This window comes from Lineus longissimus, chromosome 7, assembly GCF_910592395.1.
Source record: "Lineus longissimus chromosome 7, tnLinLong1.2, whole genome shotgun sequence".
In the NCBI taxonomy this organism is placed as follows: Eukaryota; Metazoa; Nemertea; class Pilidiophora; order Heteronemertea; family Lineidae; genus Lineus; species Lineus longissimus.
Window position 1 is genome coordinate 3,071,372 of NC_088314.1, and position 27,142 is coordinate 3,098,513.

At 39.7% G+C, this 27,142-nt stretch overlaps 2 protein-coding genes across 5 annotated transcripts; both read left to right on the forward strand.

The window, feature by feature from the left end:
- Positions 1 to 1,997: 1,997 nt before the first annotated feature.
- Positions 1,998 to 4,971, forward strand: LOC135491060 (tafazzin-like). 2 transcript variants are annotated; one of them, XM_064776706.1, is made up of 8 exons: positions 1,998 to 2,181; positions 2,294 to 2,434; positions 2,647 to 2,862; positions 3,146 to 3,187; positions 3,393 to 3,455; positions 3,767 to 3,816; positions 4,060 to 4,137; positions 4,429 to 4,971. In XM_064776706.1, exons 1-8 carry the CDS (start codon positions 2,067 to 2,069, stop codon positions 4,534 to 4,536), a joined length of 813 nt encoding a protein of 270 aa, XP_064632776.1. In that variant the 5' UTR covers positions 1,998 to 2,066; the 3' UTR covers positions 4,537 to 4,971. The 2 variants fall into 2 exon arrangements, with proteins under 2 accessions (XP_064632776.1, XP_064632777.1); XM_064776707.1 differs by having other exon boundaries at positions 2,294 to 2,419.
- A 1,274-nt stretch (positions 4,972 to 6,245) lies between these two features.
- Positions 6,246 to 21,611, forward strand: LOC135491155 (ras-like GTP-binding protein RHO). Of its 3 annotated transcripts, none has more exons than XM_064776846.1 (3): positions 6,246 to 6,370; positions 7,869 to 8,034; positions 12,878 to 16,834. In XM_064776846.1, the coding sequence occupies exons 2-3, from the start codon at positions 7,879 to 7,881 to the stop codon at positions 13,298 to 13,300; spliced, it is 579 nt and encodes a 192-aa protein (XP_064632916.1). In that variant the 5' UTR covers positions 6,246 to 6,370; positions 7,869 to 7,878; the 3' UTR covers positions 13,301 to 16,834. The 3 variants fall into 3 exon arrangements, with proteins under 3 accessions (XP_064632916.1, XP_064632917.1, XP_064632915.1); XM_064776847.1 differs by lacking the exons at positions 6,246 to 6,370; positions 12,878 to 16,834 and adding exons at positions 6,822 to 6,963; positions 18,116 to 21,611; XM_064776845.1 differs by lacking the exon at positions 6,246 to 6,370 and adding an exon at positions 6,822 to 6,963.
- Positions 21,612 to 27,142: the final 5,531 nt, after the last annotated feature.

The window sequence follows — 27,142 nt, forward strand, 5'->3', positions numbered from 1 at the left end:
GTGGTTTTTGAGCTTGGGGTGTTAAGAAAAAAAACGGAAAATTTACTTTAAAAATATTTTTTTTAAAATTCTGGTCACACCTAGGAACGAGAGTGGTATGAGGCTATGCGGGGCATCATCCCCGACCGTACACATGTGGTCTGGTCGAGGAACAATCGGAAAAAGTGCCATCTCCAAGTGGTTTTTGAGCTTGGGGTGTTAAGAAAAAAATGGAAAATTTACTTTAAAAAGATTGTTTTAAAAATTCTGGTCACACCTAGGAACGAGAGTGATATGAGGCTATGCAGGGTATCGCCCCCGACCGTACCCATGTGGTTTCGTCAACAGGGTCAAAAGAAATAGTTTTTGGCGCCAACGATGTCGGCAATGGCAGATTTGAATTAAAGATTCGAGTCGATTCTTTTGAAAGCCGAAAGTGCGGATGCACAGGGCAATTGCATTTAGAAAGCTCCGCCGACTGATAGTCAAACCATTCCCTGGAGTGCTCCAAAACCTGGAATCAGTGTGTACTTCAGCTTGAAAAGTTCGTGGGTGAAGGGGTTTTCTTCATGATAATATTGATAATGATAATAATGATGATGGTCTAAGAGCGCTAGCGGATCCAGGAACTGGAAGAAAAGGGTGCGTGCACTGCATTTCTCATCAATTCAGTGCTGCACTACAGGTGTGTTCCAAAATTTCATGGTCAATTTAAAAGATTCTATAACAATCAGGGGGCGTGTCTCTGGTGCACCCCCTTGGATACGCGCCTGATAAACGTTCATGGATGAAAGTAGATAGAACGCCTTAAAAAAAACGATATAAGATTCGCCAGGGTTTGAATCTAATTCGAATCCGCGCCTGATAAACGTTCATGGATGAAAAATGGAAAGAAGACCTTTTAAAAAAACGAAAATATACATTCGTCGGGGCTCGAACCCGTGACCACCCAATCAAAGCGCAGCGCTCTAACCGCTGAGCTATCGGGGCGTTCATGTTTGACGTGAGATATTCGGCAATCTGAAGACAGGCCTTAGGGTACGCGCCATGATTGTGGCTAGGTCACGCTGGCGGAAGAGTTATTGGGTGCAAATAGTTCCAAGGTAACCGTATAACTCAATATTACTATAGATATTTCTTAATATATCGTATATATATAGCTCGGTGATTTTATTGAAAATGTTTGCAGTTGATTAAAATGTTTGAATGGTTTAAAAACTAAATTTTTAGAAGCGAGGTCAACAGGGTCAAAAGAAATAGTTTTTGGCGCCAATGATGTCGGCAATGGCAGATTTGAATTAAGATTTGAGTCGATTCTCTTGGAAGCCGAAAGTGCGGATGTTGGCCCTCTCTCAGCTGCTCAGAGCCATTTTCTTTGATCACAGATGGTGGCTCTGGGTACATCATACGTTAAGGTGTAAACTGTGGACGAAAGTGTGGACGAAAGTGTTCAGTGGTGCCGCCCTCTTGGATCAACGAAAGTTGGTCTGAGAGAGGGCCAACTATTTTTGCCTACAACTGAATGATATTGTCATTGTCATTGAAATAAAAGTAGTTTTTGTGAAAGAATATCATTTGGACTAGTTATAGAAATATCACAGTTTCAACAAATTCTTTGATAATTAGTCCACATTTGGACACTAGACCTCGCATTTCCCCGTACACAAAATCAAAGGAAACTGCGAAAACCTTCAAAAAAGGGGCTAAAAATCCTGTCCACTCATTGATCAAAATCACCCATCAAAATAATTTTTTTTCTTTTTTTCTTTCGCTGACCCATTAAAAAGATTATAATGCATTAATATTCTGCAATTTCTTTTAAATATATTGAAAGACAAAGAAATGCCAGCCCACCAAACTTAGAGGGCCGCTGTCCACACTTTCGTCCACACTTTCGTCCACAGTTTACACCTACCCCACTATGTGCGGTCAGTCTGGAAATGGGCTCAAAATACACCGGGTACCGACGTAACAAAAACTTTTGCGGAGTCAAAAATTAAAAAAAAAAGAAAAGCGGAGCACGAAATTTTCAATGATTTGTAGAAAAATATTCAGAATAAATCAATGAAATACGAAGAAAAAGAGATATGTCGGAACTCGATACCAAATGGCAGCTACCTCCTGTTAGACCTGGCAGACTTTGGAATGTTTCCAGCAGACTGGTGATAAGCAGTGTCTCGATATTGAGCAAAATTTGGGGAGGTCAGTTTAGACTTTTGCATGATTGCAGGAGAGGATGGAGGATGTTGACAACTCAGTGGTAATAAACATGATACAAGAATGAGTGACAGCATTTTTATTATTACACTTGCAGGTTACCTGAATAGTACCAAGACGCACAATGTGGAAATTCTCCATGAAGCTTTAGAACGTCCAGTAGATCAACCCTTAATCACAGTGTGCAATCATATGTCATGCCTCGATGACCCTGTTCTTTGGGGTAAGCGGCAGAGAGGTGAAAACCTTGACATCTTAAAATCATCCTAATTTAAGAGCCTTGTAGTTGTAGCCTACCAGCTCATACCGTCCAAGCAAACAGGGCAATCAGTAATTACCATTACTACACCACTCCTTAATTTGACTGTGTTTCGAGAAGATGAGGGCAAATGTTATCACGACCAGAAACAGGACTTGGAAGATTCAGTCAAGCCTTCTGTTTACTTTCAGGTATACTTCGATGGAGACATCTCCTCCTGCAGCCCATGCATCTGCGCTGGGGACTGGCCGGTCACGATATCTGTTTCACAAAGGAGTGCCATGCCTTGTTTTTCAGTCTGGGTAAAACGGTGCCAATCATAAGAGGAAATGGTGTCTACCAGAGATCTATGAATTTTGCAGTTGAACAACTTAACAAAGGAGATTGGGTGCACGTGTACCCAGAAGGTAGGTCAAATTAAATGCTAATAATGAGGAAGTAGACTCTTGATAAAGTCTCAACTAAAGTTCCATTACAGCGAGTTGTGGTTTCCAGCATTCTGCATGCTTTGTGGTCAGTTACAATAGCCGTGCCAATAACTTACATTGAATTTTTAATCCAATCAAATGCCTGTGAAAACCATGAATTTTCTTACGTTGCCAGCGGTTCCTGCAGTTGTGGAATCAGACCTTTGAAGCATGTCAAATTATCCACTTGAAATGTCTTCAAGTTATTTTTCCATATTTTCAGGGAGAGTCAACATGACAAATGAACTCATGCGATTTAAGTGGGGTGAGTAAGTTTGTTCTATATTCTAAATCAGTGGCATTTGTTTACAGTGCAAACAAGCCCTTGCACAGCTTGCTACACAGCCATGCTCCTACTGCAGTCCAAGTCCTGGACCTACATATACTTCTGGCGCAGCTCAATGTTCAGCAAGTATGCAAGAGACCCTTTTGTTTTTGTGGTCTTATAACCTTCACTTTTCCTATTTCAGGAGTTGGGCGTTTAATAGCTGAATGTAAAAATCTTCCTCTGGTCATACCATTTTGGCACATAGGTCAGTATTAAGAAAATGATCCTTGTGGACAATGCATAAGTCTGAGGGCCTACCTAAGGGGTCCATGCATGAGCCAATGAAAGCAAGATACCTCCCTCTCAAAAAGATATCCGATCACCCACTGACTGGTAGGGTCTGTGTGGAAGAGCCACCACAAAATGAATATGTTGATGCTGATGCCATGTCACATGAAACCTAATTTAAAATATCGAAAATAAGTGTAAATACTTTAGAGTTCATCTGTATAAGCTGGCCCCGCTTGAATGATATAATCATCACCCTTGGCTTAGATTTGTATTTGTTCATTTCAGGCATGGACGACATTCTTCCAAATTACCAGTATATGCCAAAAATAGGAAAAGTAAGAGCTTAATAGTCAGCTGTTGATGCTGTTAGTGCCCAAGTCAATTCGACTTGGGTTGCATCACTTCATCTTCAGTTGTATAGACACCTTAATTGGCTCCAAAAAGTAAACATTACACAGCATCACAGGAAAAACTATTGCAATCAGAATATTTTGTTTCAGTGGGCTTTGGCTGCTTTCTACGTATGTTTGTTATGTTCGTCCTGCTCAGCTAATTTACACTTTAATTGTTTATTCCAGAAAGTGACAGTGTATGTAGGGCAGCCAATCGACTTCAGGGAACAATTGAGAAATCTTCGAGAATCAAAGAAAACTGCTGTAAGAGATTTACCTTTCTCTTCTACAAATGTAGTGCCCACGGAACTGGTTGTTCCTTTTTGACATGCCAAGTTACTGCTATTTCAAAATAGTAGCTTTGATACTTGGAGTATGTTTATCCAACTTGGCAGAGCCACTTTTTGGATAATGAACTGTATACTAGCAAATGTCACATTGATTGGAAATAACCTGCATGGACCCAGGAGAGGAAAAATAGATTTCATGGCCATGGTTTCCATAAATGGAGGCAGTTATTCAAAACAATTTAACCTCTTCTTTTTCCTGATACAGATTGAAATACGGAAGCAAATCACAGACAGGATACAGGAGGAGTTGCACTCAATAAAGCCAATTGCTGAAAAGCTTCATTTAGAATTCAAAGCTGGAAAGAAGTCATGACGAATGGCATAGAGACATTTCATATTCTACAACTTACTACTGACTAATTTTACTCTTTGAGTCATTTGTCTGTTGGGTCAGTGATGTGCCATATACCAAGATTTTTAGGACTTGTGTGTCTGTTATTGGACAATTAGTGTGAGAAAGTGTGTGCTTAGAATTAAAGAGGATCCAACTACTAGAATAGAGGCCAGGAGCTTTCATGCATACACAAAGTGCCAGTGACATCTGACAAAGACTTCTTGGACTGGTTTCGTTATCTGTCCATCTGGAGGCAGTGGGATTTAGATATGGCAGTGCAGAGTCATTGTCTCGACCTATTCACACGGAGAAGACAGAGAGTATTATGTATTGAGATTTTATGTATTGTGTATTAATTTGCTGCGTTTGTGCATTTCTAAACATCATCTTGAATAAAATTATTTAATTAGAAAATATGTTCTGTTCTTGTTCCCCTTCTATAAAGTTGAAGAGGAAAACAACTAAAGAAAAAAGAAACTGAAATTCAGAAACAGCTACAAGACCAACACAGCAGTTGGTTGTGATGTCATTCTAACCTGGTTGAACACATTGTTTCCATCAGATTATCACATTATGATCAGCCCCTGACCTGTTGTGATGACTTGGTTTCTAGCACCTGATCTAGTTGTCACATTGTTTCTACTGTTCTAGCCCAAGAACTAACAAAGTCAAGTATAATCTAAATCTTGCGAGCAACTGGTTGTGGCATTGTAGTGTGACATTTTTTTGAACATTTAGCCTGGTTGTGAATCTAGTCCTGATTGTGGCGTTATGAGCATCTGACATGTGTGACACAGGTATTTGCGATTGTCTTCGGGGATGGTTGTTCCTCGGTCATGGGAGTGTCCCGGCCGGGGTGGAACTGTGTACCACGTTCGCTCAAACTACGGGAAGGATCAGTTCCACCCCGACCGGGACACTCCCATGACAGAGGAACAACCATCCCCGAAGACAATCACATTTTCGCGCCATTGTTTTACACAGGAAGTGATGACCGGCGGGCAGAAAATGCATGCTGATTGCATCAGTGGCAGGATCTTGGGGTCATTGCGCACGGATATGCTATGAACGGATGTCTGTACGGATGGGGGATCATCTCATTCAGCATACTTGATTACACAGTAGTATTATGTTTTTTTTAATACTTTTTCTTTATTTCTTACCACCATCTGTCATAAATGTATATTTTTAATAAATCTTATTTATCTTTGTGATGAACCCTATCTAATAGATGCTGAAGCATCCATGAGAATTCACCTTGACAATTTCTTTCTATTTCTTTGCGCCAACCATCTAATAGATCCTCTATCATCTTGAGACGGACCCCCATCCGTACAGACATCCGTTTATAGCATACGCGTGCGCACCAATCCCGAGATCCTGCTATATATAGATTGCAGACTACAGACCGAGGGTTTTCTCAAGAATCAACAGAAAAGGTCAGGAACTTAAGGGACCATTTCGTATACGATGTAGGACTAGGAGTATCAAAAACCTGTATCTCAGGATGGGAATTCCTGGCTTTTTCGAGGTAGCACATAGGCTCGATGTACAGCGTACCGGGTCGAGGCTATTTAATGGGCGAGCAATTAGCATGTATTTTCTGCCCGCCGAAATAATGACTATGAAAACTATCCAATGAGTGGTTCATTCTATTTTTAGACTGGTAGCAAACGTCATATTTATAATGATAACCAATGGCTAAGCCAGCATTCGGATAATTTGTTCATTGAAAGCATATCGCCGCGCTCAGATGAGTGTGTCTTGGATACATAAAATTATAGCATCTGGACTAACTTACAATAAAAGGATTGTAAGTAATTATTTCTTTGGAAATCAATTGCCATTATTTGTTTTTTTTAAGGATAGAAATAGAATGATCAAAGAATGATTATTATATTTGGTTGCGGGATAAAAGTCAAGTGTCGGGTGCGGAAAACAATACTGTATATAAAATCTGATCAAAGTGCATTTTCGATCATTTTCAAGAGAAGTGTACGGTTTAATTGTAACTTGCTATTAGTCATACCAAAACTGAGTGACTGGATTTAATGGCATTTGAAATTTCACAAACTGCTAAATCCAATCTCCACTCTTATTTCTCTAAAACGTCATCTTGAAATGTTATTTGGACCATTCATGTAAGAGAAAAATATGGTTGAAACCAAAAATAAATTTGGTCTTATCACTATGTACAGGTTTAGTATTTTAATTTATCAGAAACAATGTATTACTCTATTTCACTCTCAGTGCCTGTGATCGAATGAGACGATCGGAAATGACGTACCGGTACATTCTCAATTGTTCTACCCCTCTAGGATGAATTGAGGTGTGGTCGTAACAAATCGAGAGAGTTTAGGTCTGAAATAGCGGAAATAAGGGTTGATTTTAGGCAGTATTTGACAGGTATGTGTCTTAATTGTCTTCATGAGATACAGAGGAAACGTTAAGTACGCCAGTATTGGGCATATTTTGTGTAAATTCGGTGTGAACGCCCTTGTTTGGTTTGATTGATGAGAAGGTGTGACCTCTTTGTTGCAAAATCTGGCCGATTTCTTGATTTTTCGACCGTGCTATCTCGGCATTTCTGATGCAAGTGTGTCACTAACTGCATTAAATTGGTCATTGTATTGTTTATTTTTGCTAAGACGAGCTCATTCTTGCATATTATTGGTTTTGAGGCCTTCAATATAGGTGAGAAAACCCAGAGAAAATTTCCTACATTCCTCGACGGCCATATTTGATGACATCATGGTTTCCATAAGCTGTACATTTTGTGTACATAAGGTTGCACAATGTACTGTGTAGTGTATTTCATGTACACATTATTCACTAATATACCGTTCATAGCAGTGTAGGCCTATTCGTTTGTATAATAGTGCCAGGCAAGGATATGTAGGCCATGTAAACTAGACACCGCGGGGTTGCACACCACATGATCTTTTGTTCGTTGTGCTTCACTGCCTATATATTTATAGGTTTGTTCGGCCCCGCAATGACTTCCTCCACCTGGTGTAAACTAAAACGCCGGGTTTGGCATTTTGGTGAAGTCCTAATTAACTGAAAATATTCACAAGTTAGACACTGTCGCAGTGACACAGACTGAGTCACAGACATCCTGACTTATGGTTGTACTTGGTTATTAGAATTTGGTTCTGTTTGCTTGTCATCCGGATCCATTGAGAAGTACACAAGAACTCCTAAATCAGTAATGAGTAATGGCCTGCAATTGCCGAAAAAGTCTGGGCGTGAATGCCTGATTATGGGAATCGCATTTGTTTTTAATCAACGTGTGTTTCTTCTCTTTTCAGCTAACTTCAAATGGCTGCAATTAGGAAGAAATTGGTCATTGTTGGTGATGGTGCTTGTGGTAAAACTTGCCTTCTTATAGTATTCAGCAAGGACCAGTTCCCTGAAGTATATGTACCCACAGTGTTCGAAAATTATGTAGCAGATATAGAAGTAGACGGCAAACAGGTAAGTCAAAGATAAACAGCTTCTTCAGTCACATTAGCATTCTTTGAAATGCTTTGGCTTTGGGTGACTAAACTAAAGTGAAAAAAGCATTGGATTAGAAATTTGGAGTGTTTGACTAAACATGAAAAGTAGCCCTCAAACTCAGAGTCCAGGATGGCTACTGTCTTAAAATGTAGAGGTCAGTTAATGGCCCTTGGCCTTACAATACATGTATTGCAAATTGACCTTGTAGCCAGTCAGTTTTTGTACTTCTCTTATGTCACCAAGACACCAACATGTAAGGACTTCAGTGAATTCATTCAGTTCAGTGAACAATCAATGTTTTTACCTTATTCTGGCCTGCCCGTGAAGAACTTTGTATTATTTTTTGCAGTTCATCGTATTCAGGTTTATTTTCATTTTGAGTTGTTCATTATTCATTGATTTGATTTTTGTCATGATTTAAAGGTTGTGACAATGTAAATTATTATAGTTTATTAATCCATCAAAAACGAAGAAGGCGTGGCATGTTGAGGAATCAAATTGTGCCAAAGTTCTTCAGAGCTTTCTTGAGCTTGGCGGGAGTTCCATCAATTTTGGAAAGACTCAATGAGTAAATCCAAATGGAATGACAAAATAATCCAGCAGCACACTTTAAGGCAAGAAATCAGGGGAGATATGGCAGCCTGTTCTGATGGAAAAAGCCCTACTAGAAATGACTGGTTGTCAATAATATTATTGTTTGTTAAATTTTTCAAGTCATTTGCTTGAATTGAAGCATACTAAAATTGAAATGAAATGATTGATATCATGATACTTTGTAAATTTGTGTATGTGTATGTGATTGTAAGTATTGCAGATCATGTGTGGAATGAAATATATTTTGCAGCTTTCTATCTATCGGTATACCGGTACGCTGGTGCATGTGCCAAATAAATAAATGTGCAATAGTGCTGGTGCTGATAATAAACTGATCAGCAATGTACCACAATTTGATAGTGATTGTGCAGTGAAATTCATTGAGAATGATGCCTTCCTCAAGATGTGTTTTGTGACATAGTCTGTCGTGCTCCAAACAGTGATATTGTGGAATGCGTTCCTTGTTGTTTACGACGAGTGCCTCCGATCCGGCAATCACTTGGTGTCTCTGCGATCCCATCCTGCTTCCTGTCCGACCTTGGGCAACAGGCTTTTCTTTTGAACTATTTCTAATGGTGAGTGGACTTCAGTCTATGCACTGCATGCTTTCAGATCATTTCAGTTGTTTGTTTCTCACCAAATTCACATCAACTTTTGTGTTGTTCCTTTTTGCCATTTTTGTTCTTTCAGTGGCACTTCCACTCCAGCATGTTGTCAGTTCCTGTTACGTTTATTCCTTGTTCCGAGTTCTGTTCCTTTGCATGCGCTTTTCAAGTTAATCCACTTTGTTTTGATTTATGAATGATTTGTCTTGCAACGTATCATCCCATTCCTGCAAACTGAAAACTCCGTGTAGCCTATGCATGTAACACATAAATAAGAAGGATACATGTAGTGGATGGGATAGCTTGAAATTGCTTTGGGGTATTCAATGCCTTGTCGCAGCAGCCATAAGTGGGGCCTTATCTTTTTCCTCTTTAGAAAGATGTTACTCTCTCTCAGTAATTTGCATGACCATGGAGAGACAGATCTGGTCCTGTTCAGTTTAGCCACTGGATTTTTCTAGATGAGATCATAAAATGAGGAATACTTCCTTGTCCTTGAGTTTGCATGAGTGTGTATTGTCACTAACTAAATTTGAGCAGTGTATTTTTTGGTGAATTATAAAGATAATTGGAATTGACAGGGGCTCAGTGACTAACCTGTTTCTGTTAGGTAATTACTACATTATACTGGTGATCAATCAGCTGGAGCCATAGCTAAAACTCAAACTTAGCAAAATAAATGAATCAAAAGATAGCGGGAGTATTTTAACTGGATTTGGTACATAAGAATTGCATTGGTTTGGCTGGTCAGCTTCAAACTGGGTGGAGTACATCCCTGTCATGCACCACATATCAAACAAGTTTTCTCTGGCCATGCTTGTTCCTCTCGCTGTCAAGAGTCTCAGACAAGGTACATAGACATACCAGTCTCCTCCAAACATTTGAAAAAATGTAGTACTACAGAGGTTGTGTTTTACTCAACTTTAAGGCAAATCTGGGTCAGTGCTGTGACTCTTCAATAAGAAAAGCAAGGTGAAGCATTGATGCTTCTTTTCAGTGCCTTTTCTATAAGATATCAGAAGAACTTTCCACACAATACAATTTCATATTAGCTGACTTGGTATGTACATGTAGATCATACAGTCTACATACTGTGCAGTGTGTGTAATTAGAGGGTGGGGTCACCATGTCCATATTGATCTAGAAATGTGGAACAGCTGTAGGTTGTTTTGGTTTGAAATGCAGTAGAACCTCGTTAAGGACAAATCTTGATTATAAAGGCATTGATTGAATGGTGATGTCTATGTCACAGTAGGTGTCGCCACACCCATTGAGTCGGGGGGGGGGGGGGGGTTCTCAAAGTCAAACATATTGCTTGTCCCAGTTTAATTTTGCTGAATGAAAGTCACCAAGGGCAGGACTCATGCTGGTTTAATCTGGTATTTGTGGTGAGCTGGTACTAAGCTATTTTAGCACTAACTCACAATAGAAGTTTGTTTTTTTTGTCTTACAATCATATGTGTTCTTGGTTTAATTGGGAGGTACATTTGTCTATTTGATACTAAGCTAGATGTTAAGTTAAGTTGAAGTCTGTTGGGCTTTAGCCCGAGCCGTAAACGGCTCATCCGGCTGGAGCTTATCCCGGTTTCCGAAGCATTTAAAAGCGACTAGGCGTAGTATTCCCCCTGGAAGTGGAAGGTGTACAAAAATGACATCATGTGGTGTGGTATGTAAATTACTACTGTAGAAGGTTGAGGTGCACATTATTGGAAATTGCTGGCATCTTGTTCATGTTGTTGGATTGGGTGTGGTAGTTGTTGGAATCCAGGGACTTGTTGTTCTTCCTCTTAAAACTCGGTAGGAAAAAAAGGCATGGATCAATGGTCTTTGGATTTCAGTCTCTTTGAGAGGAAATCTGTGTCCTTGAGTTTTTGAAAATTCTTCAGCACTCATTCTTCTATGATAATGCTAAGGATAATCTATGATATTCTAATTCTATGATAGGGACTGGCATGACTAGGTTGTCGAACCAAAGTTATCATGGATGTCAAGGAAGGCTCTGCGATCACATTGACGTCATTGTATGATTTCTATAAGTCCCACGGTGGTGAATTTTGACTTCCTGGTATACTACTTTTAGATGGGTTGTCATCGAAAAGCACCTACTCACATTTTCGGGATCATAAATGAACGATAAATTCTTGATAAATTTTTGTCACATTGTCTGTCTGAAAGTTCTTGTGTTCTAATAATGGACTGATCCTTTGGTGATCATTCCTGTTATGTTCCCCTTGATGTTTACTTGCACTTATCAAATCTGATGTTCACTATGCATGAATTACAATACCAAATAGTCTCACTCGGTGACTAACTCAGCATTTCTTGTGTTAGGGGTTGTAAACATTTATGAAGTCTAACCCTTTTCAAAAATAGGCTTTTTAGTTGAGTCACTGTCACATGTATATACACACATACTATACAGTTACAATCGGGAAACGATATGGAAGACCCTTCAAATTTCATCCAATTTCACAAAAACAAAAACTTTCCACATATCCCTTGAACTTTTTACTAAGACCGTTCATAATGATATCTGGCAAAATATTCTTCGTTTCCCAACATAGTATAATATTGTAGTATGTGAGTACATACAGGTGTATAGTGGTTGAGTTGAAATCACAAAGCATGGGTGTGACTGGATGGGTCATGTAAAATTTGGCATGAAATTGTTCCGCTGTGAACACCTTTTAGTTGTTATGTATGCTATCAAGTATGGATTGATCTACTTGATTTTATGTGCATACATTAGCTGCGCTTACACCACGAAATATTGGTGGACCAATTGCACTTACACCACCACATTGCCGCGACAAATTGGTTCGGCAATCCATTGCCGATACAAATTGCCGAGCGAATTTGTCCCACCAAGCTTGATGGTCCAAATTCGCCCGGCTTGTGAAAAGCTCGGCTTTGTCGTGGTGTACGCGCAAATGGATCGGCAATTAGCTAGTTAGATGGTTCGGCTCCAGGCGGCGCTTTCGAAATGGCGCTTTCTGCGCATGCAATTTATTGTTTGCGCGCCATCTGTAGCCGGATTTTATAACTAGCTGCAGCGCTGGTGTAAGCGCTTGGTGGATTTTCGATGGTGCGGCATTGGTTCCCGAACCAAGATTGGTGGTCCATTTTCAGGTGGTGTAAGTGCGGCTAGAAATACTATCCTTGTTTGTTTAAGTGATAACATCCTTCCAATTTACATATGCCTTCACTGTTGATGTTATCGTATCTAAGCACACACTAAGTCCGTGTTCTGTGTGATGTAAACTATTCAGTGATATTTGATTGAAGTGCTTTGAAGATATAAATTGTTGAAATATTTTTTGATGACTTTGGTAAAAACACAGTTAGCTTTGTCATGTGGCTGATCTTGTGGCTCTTTGAAATTGTCCTTGTTGAAGATGATGCTCACAAGTATCTGCTGAAGAACAAAAAAAAATTTTGTTTCAAATAACTAGTGTTTGGATTTGTGAAGGCAAAAGACCCATTCTGGTTTGGAGTCGGTTCAGAAGAACCTAAAATAAAACTTCTTTTGCTGGTAGTTGTGTGTGGTCCCAAAGGCAACTTTTGAAAAGTATTTTTTTGGCATCCAATTTCATGTTGTCCTCTTTTTAATCTATTTTCAGGTTGAATTAGCGCTATGGGATACAGCCGGACAAGAAGATTATGATCGCCTGCGACCACTCTCATACCCTGACACGGATGTCATACTGATGTGTTTCTCCATAGACAGCCCCGACAGTTTAGAAAACATCCCAGAGAAGTGGACACCAGAAGTGAAGCATTTTTGTCCAAATGTCCCTATTATCCTTGTTGGAAACAAAAAGGACTTGAGAAATGACCCCAATACCATGAGGGAGTTGGCAAAAATGAAACAGGAGCCAGTAAGAGGGGAGGATGGCCGAAGTATGAAGGATAGAATAGGTGCATATGCTTATTTAGAATGTTCTGCAAAGACAAAGGAGGGAGTGAGAGAAGTTTTTGAAACGGCCACCAAGGCTGCTCTGCAAATGAAGAAAAAGAAGAAGCGTGGTTGCAAGATTCTATAGACAATCTGTCTAATGCGTTCATCATATAATATAATAATGCATAAGAAAATGCATGCTGCATCTCTGCACTTTCATAACGTGCCCAAGCCTTTCAAATCTACTGTGTATGTTACCTGTTGTTTTGGATCTAGTAGCTAGTCACCATGTCTCAGAATATGCATGTCTATTTTATATGAAAGGAAAACAAGCCACATGTAAATTTGAGGATCATTTACTATTTAGATGATTGACACAAGCATCATGAATAGGCATATTTTAATGATATAAAGTAATGTGTGTTAAAACTTCTTTTTAATGCCACTCTTTGAATATTCCATTGAAAACCAATTACCATGACCAGGGATATGTAAACACTGTTGATAGCCTCCTTTCAAGTGGATTATTGTAGACTTTGGCTCATGTCTAGCTATCAGAACCACTCATTAGCACATAAATCATTCCAGAATGCTTCTGGAGACATGACACTGGACCGGTTGGCTGTACAAAGATTGGAAGAGTGCTTATGATACATGTAAAGCAAAAAAGAGCTGGAAGTAAGAAAAGTCAAACATTTACATTTGAGCCAACTCTTTATAGAGGCTAGTGTTGCAATCAGTGCTTATGATTGTTTCCCAAGTTGTGTTAGGTTTCAAAATTAGCTAATTTTATGATCATAAATTTCTCCTCAAAACAGATTTTGAAACTAATGCATCTTAATTCAGAAAAATCAGACATCTCTTTTTGGGATGTGTTGATTTGTATATCATCCAAAGCCATTAATTTCAAAATTTGGAAGGTAACTATAAATTTTCGTTTTTGCTCAAATCTGAACGAAAGAAAAACTCGAAGAACTGTAGTAGTTGTTCTATAAAGAGTTTGCACTGTCATATACATGCAGGACTGATGAATTATCTTTGACTTGGAGGGCTATCCCTGTCTTTAAAATGACCAAACTAATCATCAACGCCAGCATTAATGAGGGATAAGTGGCGATGCTACAAATGTATTTCTGAAAGTATGCAGGATATTGACCCCTGGTCTTAGGCAAGCCATTTTTGGTAAGCCTTTGCTCAATGTTGGGGGTGGCATGATCATTATGAAAATGGGCAAAATGTTGTAGAGATCAGTCTCTGGTATCACCCTCATCATGGGCCCAGGACTCGTAAGGCTTGAGAAGGCTAAAGCTAGCTATTGATAATCTTTTTGGTGAAGTTTATAACACTGTAAATTGTTTTGTATCTGCAGACTTGAGCCTTGACTGTATTACAATTATATACTCTACAGTTGTAGTTCTGTGTATTGATGGTCAGCAACAATTATGTTATTAATTTAAAAGACAGTACTGTACATGTAGGTGGGCAAATGCTTGATCATAATAAGGATGGGATGTGGCTTTTCATCAAATTCTGTTGTACACTTTATACTAATCATGGCAGGTTGAAATGGCATTTGCAGTAATAAAATCTGTTTGTTCCCCAGGACACTTGCAGTCTTCACCATTCACATCTTCATGCATGGTAAAAATGTTATTGTTGACACTGTTGAAATTCAGTGAATGGGTACTGGCCGTTCCCTCGTTTTGCTTTGCCAAGGTATTAAACACCACAGAGTTGCTGGAGTCATTTTACAGAGTTGCCGTCTCGACCTTACATGTATAAAGAAAATGCACAATGCAAAAAGTTGGTGTCTGTGCTTGTGATAATCTTCAAACATCTCTGTTGTTTACTTTGGCAGGCAAATCATGCATGTACCAAACCTTTTAGAACTGGAGACCAATTTCAAAAGAAGAGCGTCACTAAGAAGAGGACCTCCCACTCCTACACTCACTCCTTGAACGCTACATTTCCATGTCAACTGCCACTGCATCCACCCGGCATGAGGTTCCTGATGAGCCGTCTGTGTCGGCCACTCTCTTTTGACCCCAGTGATACAGCATCCTCTAGTGTGTTCTCCGGCATTGTCCCCTTTGTCGTCTGCAACATGAGGACCTTAGAGTAGACAGTCTCAGCATGCACATTTCGTGATTGTGACACAGAACACTGCATCCCAAAATATTGCCAACAATTTGAGGCCTCTGGTTCTGAAGGGTTAATAATATTAAGAACACAGTTTATCAATAACAGCATCCTCAACCTATTTATTTAGTTTTGAACATTTTATATAATATTATTTTTTCATGTAAATGTATTAAAATCAATCATATTCCTCGGCTAACCAATATTTTTTGTATGACTACTGTATGCATGTACGAGTAGCGGCATCATCATTTGTAGAAAAGGCGATGTCATGTTATTTTGAAATTAAAATGGTGAGTGGTTTACATACACGTAACGCTTGTATTAACTCTGTGTTGACTGTGAAAATTTGATCCCTATTTTATTTTCATAGTATTTCAGATTTATGTACAAGTGCTAGTACAATGGAGAAGTGATAATATATAATAGTACTGGATTGAAGTAATGATGAATTCCAAAATATTGAATATTCCTGTTGGTAAAACCATTTGTGTTGATATCGGAAATAATCTTGGATTGTGTCGTAGCTCATTTTCTGACTACTGGTGAAAATAAGTGTTGCAATTTTTGTAATGAGCGTAAAAAGCTAAATTGATGTCTATGTATACAAATGTATGTTTGTGACTTAGTTATAGTGCCTTTTATTGATGTTGCATGCTATGTATCCCAACTTGTATTGGTTGTTTGAAACCAGTCGCTAATAGTTTGTATGAGTTAATAATTACCTTTTGAAGACTCCGAGCAACATTCTTCATTGGAAAAATTTGCAAATATTAAGAACTTGTTGAAATTTTTCCTCTAAGATGAGTATGTAATAATACTATTTGCTGCTTGTAATTGAACTTGCATCACAAAGTGCAAAAAAATGAGTGATTTTATAAATTCCTGAGTCTTCAGTTGGTTGAGGAATGTCAGTGGGTGCATTCATAAAAAACTTCCAAAAATATTAAAAACAAAATTAAGCTTCTGGATCAAATCTCCAATAACTTTCAGCATGCTTTGCTTTCGGAGTCTTGGATGAGAAAGTTGGTAGTTTATTATTTTATACCAGTTTCATTGGCTTATGCATGTTTTCCCTTCGTGATATACACTCCATCGACTTCCTCAATTAACTCATTTAGAAATACAGTTACAATTGGGGAGTATTCTTTCATAACCAGTCTGTTCTCCTCCAATGGTCGGTAGTCGTTATTATGGGTCAGCATTGAGCAGTTCGATTGTTCTCAACGTACACTTCCTTCTCAACTTCAGACTTTTAATTTGATATATTCTGAGTTGAGATTCTGTGACAAGTATGAGTTGTTGGTCCATGTAAGATGTTAGTGCTGCCACTGATCTGCCCCATTCCAACAGACAATCTGACTAACCTTGAGACTCCAACCCAAGTACAAGTATGTCTTTACAATCACAAACTGCAGAGGATCTCACTCTGTTAGACTTGTACATTTTGATTTGCTCTTCCCTTGCATCTTCATACAAATGATTATGTAGTGGAAATTAAACTAGCTTTCTTAATAATAAAAACCCATTTTACAAGCAACCAGTTCTTTGTGTTATTCTTTCATCTGCCCTTCAATGTATGTCTTGGTGATGGGTTCTTGCAAAGCTTGCCAGCCTCCAACTTGACATTCGTTTGCTCAACAATGTGAAAGTTGGCTGCTGTATTTCTACTGTTTTGATAGTGCGAGAACTGCTGTTCAGAGTTGCTCACAAATTCCACCAAACTAGTCTTGACAGTGACACTTTGTCGAAAGAAATTTGGGCAGAACTTTCACACTGGAAGCAATAGAGTGGCGGAGGAGACAATCTGCTTGAAAAGACATCAGTTTATGAAGAGGTTGCTTCTAATGAGGGGACTGTGCACATACTATATGGAAAGGAAGTAGCGTCACAGAGGCATGCCCAATGAACTTTCTATAGAACTTTGCTATAGCTGCTGATGGTGTTTTACCGTGTTTCAAATTTTATACGCCCATTGTAAAGTGTTACAGTTACGATGGTATCGACTTCTTGTAATCCAGAAAATAAAACATTTCGGAAATGATTGTCTCTGCCTTACGCTACACCTACGTATACCAGTTCAGTGTATAGTGCATCACTGGTGGAAATGGGTGGAGCTGTGTGTTTCTAGATTGCCTATGGTGAAAATCTTTTGATGGTATGATAAATGATGCCAGGGTATGGAATCTAGGTGTATAATTTCATAGGCAGATATATGATCAATGATGTAAACAGTGCGTTGGGTGTGTGTATATAGATCATTGGTAGACGTACAATATAAAGGCAGATTTGTTTGAATTTTTTTTGTCAATAATTTGTTTGTATTCTCTGGTGTTGTTGGGGTGGATCCTTGAGTATGTGGATGAGTGGGCGTCAATTCGACACAACACCAGCCTTCAAAGGATGGCCTAATAAGGCATGCTGTAAAAAAGTGATATTCCACTCTTCTTGTTGAGCCCTTCAAGAGCGGTCTACCACCACGTCTTTCTGGCCAGCACTTGTCCTCCGCAAGAGAAGAACAGATGAAAAGACATGTGGACAAGTATCCTAGTCTGTGATTAGAATGGCTCATCTCGAGCCCTGAAGGTGACAATAACGTCTCCCAAGCTTTTTGTCTTGAAGACAGGCCCCTGTTATGTGACTAGTCAAAGGTCTAATCTGCATGGCTTCAAACTCATTGTTCACCATGTAATAACACAATCTTGCATCGAAGCGTGTTTCAGGAGTACCCTGATGATGGTGATGATTATGGCGCTGACCAGTTAGCTTTGATCTCCTCAGATCAGAAGTCTCATGTTGTTCTCTGTTGATCTATTTTCAGGTTGAATTAGCGCTATGGGATACAGCTGGACAAGAAGATTATGATCGCCTGCGACCACTCTCATACCCTGACACGGATGTCATACTGATGTGTTTCTCAGTAGACAGCCCCGACAGTTTAGAAAACATCCCAGAGAAGTGGACACCAGAGGTGCGACACTTTTGTCCCAACGTTCCAATCATATTAGTCGGGAACAAGAAAGATCTTCGCAATGATGAAAACACGAAACGTGAGCTGATGAAGATGAAGCAGGAGCCAGTTCGCCCAGAAGAAGGGCGGGCAATGTCAGAAAAAATCAATGCCTATAGCTATTTGGAATGTTCTGCTAAGACCAAGGATGGGGTTAGGGAAGTGTTTGAAACAGCCACACGTGCAGCACTGCAGGTCAAGAAGAAAAAGAAGGGTGGTTGTCTGCTGTTGTAAGCTCTACTTATACCCACGGGTGAAGCAAGCTATGCATCACTCAAATGCACTTGGTTCTATTGGACTTTGTAAATGATTTGATGGTCACTGGGGACACTAGTATTTTGAAAGTTGAGGGGTTTGTCAGTGGATGCTTAAATATTGGTAGATGTGACGCAGTCGCCGTGTGTTTCCTGTCTTTTCATGACTTAGGAAAGATGTCCTCTTGACCCTGTGCATGCAATACTCATTTGTCTTTGCCCATCCATTGGTGTTGGCATTATGCACCTCATGAAAAAGGCTTCGACTATTACTCGGGCATCTTGATGTTTCAAGGGTTAAAATTCTCACAATTTTGATGTCCTCATTACAAATCGTGAATGTTAACCCTTGATTGGTCCAGGTGTTCTCTACGTGTTCCGTACATGTCTTGATTCATTACATAATAGGCTACAGTACAGACTGTGTTATTGTTTTTTGTTTTGTTACGTGTTGAAATGGGGCAATGTCTGGGTGTGTAGTACCTTGCATGAAAGCCAGTGTTCGTGTACCATACTTGAGTGTTTATAGTCACTAATTAAAGTTGACTTTCTCTCATTAGTGACGAGATGATAGGACATGCTCCTGCAGTGCTGAGCAAAAGTTACACCAAGTTAGGCACAGCAGCGGTGACTCAATATTGCACAAGTACTCTGAGACACTAGAGATGATAAAACCAGGCCATTGCCCCTTTGAACTGCGAAATCATTAGTGTTGGTTTAATGAATCGATAATTACTTGTCTTGGTTGTTAAGATATAATTTTCATGTTTGATTTTGTGATCATGAGTATTACTCTGAGAAAACAGAAGTCACTCATCCATTTCAAAATTCATGTACTACTCTAAAGCCCAGAAGAGAAGTTTAAACTATCGTCTTGAATGTCATTTGCTTGATTTAGCCTATTGCCTGTAATTATGTTGTACATTGTACTTCTACAAGGTTATCAAATTCTGTCATTGACTTGTGCCATTTAATGTGGTGATGATAAGTAACAACAGTGCTTTGTCTAATACTCTTACATCTGCTGTTGACAGATCAAACTTTGGGTTGGATTCAACTTTGAAAGTGTGTTTATTAGTTTAGGACACTGGTGATATATTCACCACCGTAATCGATTCGTTTGGCATTATGTAGAGTTTTGTTATTGGAACTTGATAATCATCTGATACCAGCATCAGTTCTGCTTCTATAAACCATGACAGGTTGTGTTGATTACGAGATGAAATTGGGTGTCCACCTTGTAATTAAATGTGGTTGGCAAGCTTGCTGTTCCTGTATTAAGAAGACCATCATCTTTGATGAGAGCAAGTCAAGTCTGTGTTTATTGTAAAAAACTAATGCATTTGATGTGAATTTATGTTTGTACCTTGACACTGATCTGTAGTGCTTTCGAACTGATAAAAAACTTGAAGTAACAATTGGTTAGGTTTGAGCTTTGAAGGACAAATCACATTGGTTTTGTGCTGATTCCTTCGCTGATGCAGCCTCTAATTATCCTAATAGTTAGAGGCCATCCAATGACATTCTCGGCTTGTTGATGGAAATACCTCTGACTCATAACCTTGTGTTGTGTTGCGTTGCGAGGTAGGACGCGTACATGTATGTCTGGAGCAGTTATTCGTGATTGACCATGACACGTAGGCATGACACGTAGGCATGAAATGGTGCCTATAATTTTCATTGCAAAGCCCCTTTTTCGAAACCTGGTGATGCCAGACCCTTTTCTTTTGGTAATGTGATCATTTATTGAATGAAGGTGATGGTGATTATGAGTGCTCTGAATTCAGTATCTTGATATATATGTATCCAATAGATTTAGCTCTAGCCATTAGATTCTTAAAGACAACAAATGCCTTGTTTTAACAAAGCATAGTTTTACAAGGTATATTCTTCATGTGTGTCTTTTATAGGTAAATGTGAAATAATCCCAAAAAGAATTGTGTGTGCTTAGCTGCTAGGTCCAAGATATTGAAGTTCAGAGAGAACTTGATAAGAGAACTCGACCCACCCAGTTTAAACTTTGTGTTTGTCACATGTGATTAATGACAGGGGAAAATATTCTGAGGAGAACAAAGGATGAATCTTTTTGCCTGAGAATAATTTTGTATTCCTTTTTTTGCACCATGCACCTCGTTTTCATTGAGTGGGTCACAAATAACTGTGGTTGTAATTCTTATAAAAACTGTAATATGTATCATAATTTATAACCCTTAATAGTGTAAAAATTGTATCCTTGTCATGCAAGTATAGCTTGCTCCTTAACACATTTTCTGTCAAAGATAAAACAAAGCAAGGCAATGATGTAAAATAATGTTGCTTTCTTTCATTTCAAAGAATATATGGAGGTACATGTAATGCTGGGTTGGCACTTACGAATCTTAGGATATCTCTGCATGCCCCTTTGAAGTCGATAAGGGTGTGGCTGCGATTTCAGTGTTTTGTTCCAAACCTCGTGCTTTTGGTGAATATGTTCAAAATCACACTATTGAGTAGACCAGTTTTCATCAAAGTTTACTGGTTTTCTCATAGTTTCAGGATGGGTTGATAACAAGAATAGCTTTATATTTGTTTCTAATGAATACACTGTAAGTGAGCCATGTGAGGCAGGATCAACAGTAACACAGCTTTCTTTCGTCTGCGATCAAATTTCTTAGTGATGCTTTAAGTTAGACCACAGCCAGTACATGTATCAATGATTTCATTATCACCAGTTGCCACGCGTCTCCACCCATGGGCGACCCCTGGTGGGTTAGTTCAGATCCTGTAGTGTAGTGAATAGATATATCGGTTGTATCACAATAAATTCACATTTTGTTTACTTATAGGTTTGTTTCCTGAATAAAGAAAATTTAAAATCAAACTGCAAAAACTTATCAATTTTATGTTTGCTTCATTTCATTTCATGAACTGGTATGAAGGGTTACACCCGGGTTGATGTTTTACTTTCACACCTACACATCTGATAAAAACTAGCATTCTCTCATGCAGTTAAATGTAAATGTATTGGAAATGTGTTCAAGCTTCTCTAATAAAGTTTGATTTGACATTATCAATTTCTTACTTCTTTTGTTGAAAATATATCTAAGAGACTTTGATTGTTTTCTTTATTATACTGAGATTAAATGGGTCATTGGAAGTCCCAGGGAGCGAATTGATTTCGATTTGGAGCGAAATGACTGGGGGCGAAAAGGTCAGGGAGCGAAACGACCGGATACCCCCGGTAGCTGGACAATCTCCCGGGCGCCGGGCCGCCGGGCCAAATGTCCAATTTACATGCACCCGCTGAAATTGTCACTGGCGAGCCAACTGTGGCAGAGACAGTAGGTCGAGTGAGACTTGGCGAGGATGATCAGCCAACTGTGGCAGAGACAGTAGTTCGAGTGAGACTTGGCGAGGATGATCACCATTGATGATCGCCATTGATGACGCTTTGAGAACGGTAGCTGGACTGTCTCAGCCGGGTGTCTTGGGGGTCACAACCAGGTCTGGCAGAAGGAAATATCAGACAAAAGCCTTTGGGAACATGAAATCAACGACAATGGGAAGATTTAGCATTATTTACGCCCTTACAATTGTCTCGTCTTCAAATCGGCTCCACCACTGGTTTGAAAATTGCCGCCCCTTCCCCAACTTCGCGGGTAGGTGTAAACTGTGGACGAAAGTGTGGACAGCGGCCCTCTAAGTTTGGTGGGCTGGCATTTCTTTGTCTTTCAATATATTTAAAAGAAATTGCAGTATCTTATGCATTATAATCCTTTTAATGGGTCAGCGAAAGAAAAAAAGAAAAAAAATTATTTTGATGCGTGATTTTTATCAATGAGTGGACGGGCTTTTTTAAAGGTTTTCGAAGTGGCCTTTGACATTGTGGACGGGGAAATGCGAGGTCTAGTGTCCAAATGTGGACTAATTATCAAAGAATTTCTTGAAACTGTGATATTTCTAACTAGTCCAAATAATATCCTTTCACAAAAACTACTTTTATTTGAATGACAATCACAATATCATTCAGTTGTAGGCAAAAATAGTTGGCCCTCTCTCAGACCAACTTTCGTTGATCCAAGATGGCGGCACCACTGAAGCCCTGTTGAAAGGTTACTGTAAGAGTAATTGGGTGCAAATAGTTCCAAGGTAACCGTATAACTCAATATTACTATAGATATTTTCTTAATATATCGTATATATACAGCTCGGTGATTTTATTGAAAATGTTTGCAGTTGATTTAAATGTTTGAATTGTTTAAAAACAAAATTTTTAGAAGCGAGGTCAACAGGGTCAAAAGAAACAGTTTTTGGCGCCAATGATGTCGGCAATGGCAGATTTGAATTAAGATTCGAGTCGATTCTTTTGGAAGCCGAAAGTGCGGATGCACAGGGCAATTGCATTTAGAAAGCTCCACCGACTGATAGTCAAACCATTCCCTGGAGTGCTCGAAATATTGGAATCAGTGTGCAGCTTGAAAAAGTTCGCGGGCGAAGGGGTTTTCTTCATGATAATATTGATAATGATAATAATGATGATGGTCTAAGAGCGCTGGCGGATCCTGGAACAGGAAGAAGAGGGAGCGTGCACTGCATTGCTCATCAAAATTGCTGCACGACAGGTGGGTTCCAAAATTTCATGGTCAATTTCAAAGATTCTATAACAATCAGGGGGCGTGTCTCTGGTGCACCCCCTTGGATACGCGCCTGATAAACGTTCATGGATGAAAGTAGATAGAACGCCTTAAAAAAACCCAATATAAGATTCGCCAGGGTTTGAATCTAATTCGAATCCGGGCCTGATAAACGTTGATGGATGAAAAATGGAAAGAAGACCTTTTAAAAAAACCAAAAAATACATTCGCCGGGGTTCGAACCCGTGACCAACCAATCTAAAGCGCAGCGCTCTAACCGCTGAGCTATCAGGGCGTTCATGTTTGACGTGAGATATTCGGCAATCTGAAGACAGGCCTTAGGGTACGCGCCATGATTGTGACTAGGTCACGCTGGCGGAAGAGTAATTGGGTGCAAATAGTTCCAAGGTAACCGTATAACTCAATATTACTATAGATATTTCTTAATATATCGTATATATATAGCTCGGTGATTTTATTGAAAATGTTTGCAGTTGATTTAAATGTTTGAATGGTTTGAAAAAAATTTTTTTAGAAGCGTGGTCAACAGGGTCAAAAGAAATAGTTTTTGGCGCCAATGATGTCGGCAATGGCAGATTTGAATTAAGATTCGAGTCGATTCTTTTGGAAGCCGAAAGTGCGGATGCACAGGGCAATTGCATTTAGAAAGCTCCGCCGACTGATAGTCAAACCATTCCCTGGAGTGCTCGAAAACCTGGAATCAGTGTGTACTTCAGCTTGAAAAGTTCGCGGGTGAAGAGGTTTTCTTCATGATAATATTGATAATGATAATAATGATGATGGTCTAAGAGCGCTGGCGGATCCAGGAACTGGAAGAAGAGGGAGCGTGCACTGCATTTCTCATCAAAATTGCTGCACTACAGGTGCCTTCCAAAATTTCATGGTCAATTTCAAAGATTCTATAACAATCAGGGGGCGTGCCTCTGGTGCACCCCCTTGGATACGCGCCTGATAAACGTTCATGGATGAAAGTAGATAGAACGCCTTAAAAAGAAAACGATATAAGATTCGCCAGGGTTTGAATCTAATTCGAATCCGCGCCTGATAAACGTTCATGGATAAAAAATGGAAAGAAGACCTTTTAAAAAAACCAAAAAATACATTCCCGGGGTTCGAACCCGTGAGCACCCAATCTAATGCGCAGCGCTCTAACCGCTGAGCTATCAGGGCGTTCATGTCTGACATGAGATATTCGGCAATCTGAAGACAGGCCTTGGGGTACGCGCCATGATTGTGGCTAGGTCACGCTGGCGGAAGAGTAAATGGGTGCAAATAGTTCCAAGGTAACCGTATAACACAATATTACTATAGATATTTCTTAATATATCGTATATATATAGCTCGGTGATTTTATTGAAAATGTTTGCAGTTGATTTAAATGTTTGAATGGTTTAAAAGCAAAATTTTTAGAAGCGAGGTCAACAGGGTCAAAAGAAATAGTTTTTGGCGCCAATGATGTCGGCAATGGCAGATTTGAATTAAGATTCGAGTCGATTCTTTTGGAAGCCGAAAGTGCGGATGCACAGGGCAATTGCATTTAGAAAGCATCGCCGACTGATAGTCAGACCATTCCCTGGAGTGCTCGAAAACCTGGAATCAGTGTGTACTTCAGCTCGAAAAGTTCGCGGGTGAAGGGGTTTTCTTCATGATAATATTGATAATGATAATAATGATGATGGTCTAAGAGCGCTAGCGGATCCAGGAACTGGAAGAAAAGGGAGCGTGCACTGCATTTCTCATCAAAATTGCTGCACTACAGGTGTGTTCCAAACTTTCATGGTCAATTTCAAAGATTCTATATCAATTAGGGGGCGTGCCTCTGGTGCACCCCCTTGGATACGCGCCTGATAAACGTTCATGGATGAAAGTAGAAAGAAGAAAGCTTTTAAAAAAAAACGATATAAGATTCGCCAGGGTTTAAATCTAATTCGAATCCGGGCCTGATAAACGTTCATGGATGAAAAATGGAAAGAAGACCTTTTAAAAAAACCAAAAAATACATTCCCGGGGTACGAACCCGTGACCACCCAATCTAAAGCGCAGCGCTCTAACCGCTGAGCTATCAGGGCGTTCATGTTTGACGTGAGATATTCGGCAATCTGAAGACGGGCCTTGGGGTACGCGCCATGATTGTGGCTAGGTCACGCTGGCGGAAGAGTAATTGGGTGCAAATAGTTCCAAGGTAACCGTATAACACAATATTACTATAGATATTTCTTACTATATCGTATATATATAGCTCGGTGATTTTATTGAAAATGTTTGCAGTTGATTTAAATGTTTGAATGGTTTAAAAGCAAAATTTTTAGAAGCGAGGTCAACAGGGTCAAAAGAAATAGTTTTTGGCGCCAATGATGTCGGCAATGGCAGATTTGAATTAAGATTCGAGTCGATTCTTTTGGAAGCCGAAAGTGCGGATGCACAGGGCAATTGCATTTAGAAAGCTCCACCGACTGATAGTCAAACCATTCCCTGGAGTGCTCGAAATATTGGAATCAGTGTGCAGCTTGAAAAAGTTCGCGGGCGAAGGGGTTTTCTTCATGATAATATTGATAATGATAATAATGATGATGGTCTAAGAGCGCTGGCGGATCCTGGAACTGGAAGAAGAGGGAGCGTGCACTGCATTGCTCATCAAAATTGCTGCACGACAGGTGGGTTCCAAAATTTCATGGTCAATTTCAAAGATTCTATAACAATCAGGGGGCGTGTCTCTGGTGCACCCCCTTGGATACGCGCCTGATAAACGTTCATGGATGAAAGTAGATAGAACGCCTTAAAAATACCCAATATAAGATTCGCCAGGGTTTGAATCTAATTCGAATCCGGGCCTGATAAACGTTCATGGATGAAAAATGGAAAGAAGACCTTTTAAAATAACCAAAAAATACATTCCCGGGGTTCGAACCCGTGACCAACCAATCTAAAGCGCAGCGCTCTAACCGCTGAGCTATCAGGGCGTTCATGTTTGACGTGAGATATTCGGCAATCTGAAGACAGGCCTTAGGGTACGCGCCATGATTGTGACTAGGTCACGCTGGCGGAAGAGTAATTGGGTGCAAATAGTTCCAAGGTAACCGTATAACTCAATATTACTATAGATATTTCTTAATATATCGTATATATATAGCTCGGTGATTTTATTGAAAATGTTTGCAGTTGATTTAAATGTTTGAATGGTTTAAAAACAAATTTTTTAGAAGCGTGGTCAACAGGGTCAAGAGAAATAGTTTTTGGCGCCAATGATGTCGGCAATGGCAGATTTGAATTAAGATTCGAGTCGATTCTTTTGGAAGCCGAAAGTGCGGATGCACAGGGCAATTGCATTTAGAAAGCTCCGCCGACTGATAGTCAAACCATTCCCTGGAGTGCTCGAAAACCTGGAATCAGTGTGTACTTCAGCTTGAAAAGTTCGCGGGTGAAGAGGTTTTCTTCATGACAATATTGATAATGATAATAATGATGATTGTCTAAGAGCGCTGGCGGATCCAGGAACTGGAAGAAGAGGGAGCGTGCACTGCATTTCTCATCAAAATTGCTGCACTACAGGTGCCTTCCAAAATTTCATGGTCAATTTCAAAGATTCTATAACAATCAGGGGGCGTGCCTCTGGTGCACCCCCTTGGATACGCGCCTGATAAACGTTCATGGATGAAAGTAGATAGAACGCCTTAAAAAGAAAACGATATAAGATTCGCCAGGGTTTGAATCTAATTCGAATCCGCGCCTGATAAACGTTCATGGATGAAAAATGGAAAGAAGACCTTTTAAAAAAACCAAAAAATACATTCCCGGGGTTCGAACCCGTGAGCACCCAACCTAATGCGCAGCGCTCTAACCGCTGAGCTATCAGGGCGTTCATGTCTGACATGAGATATTCGGCAATCTGAAGACAGGCCTTGGGGTACGCGCCATGATTGTGGCTAGGTCACGCTGGCGGAAGAGTAAAT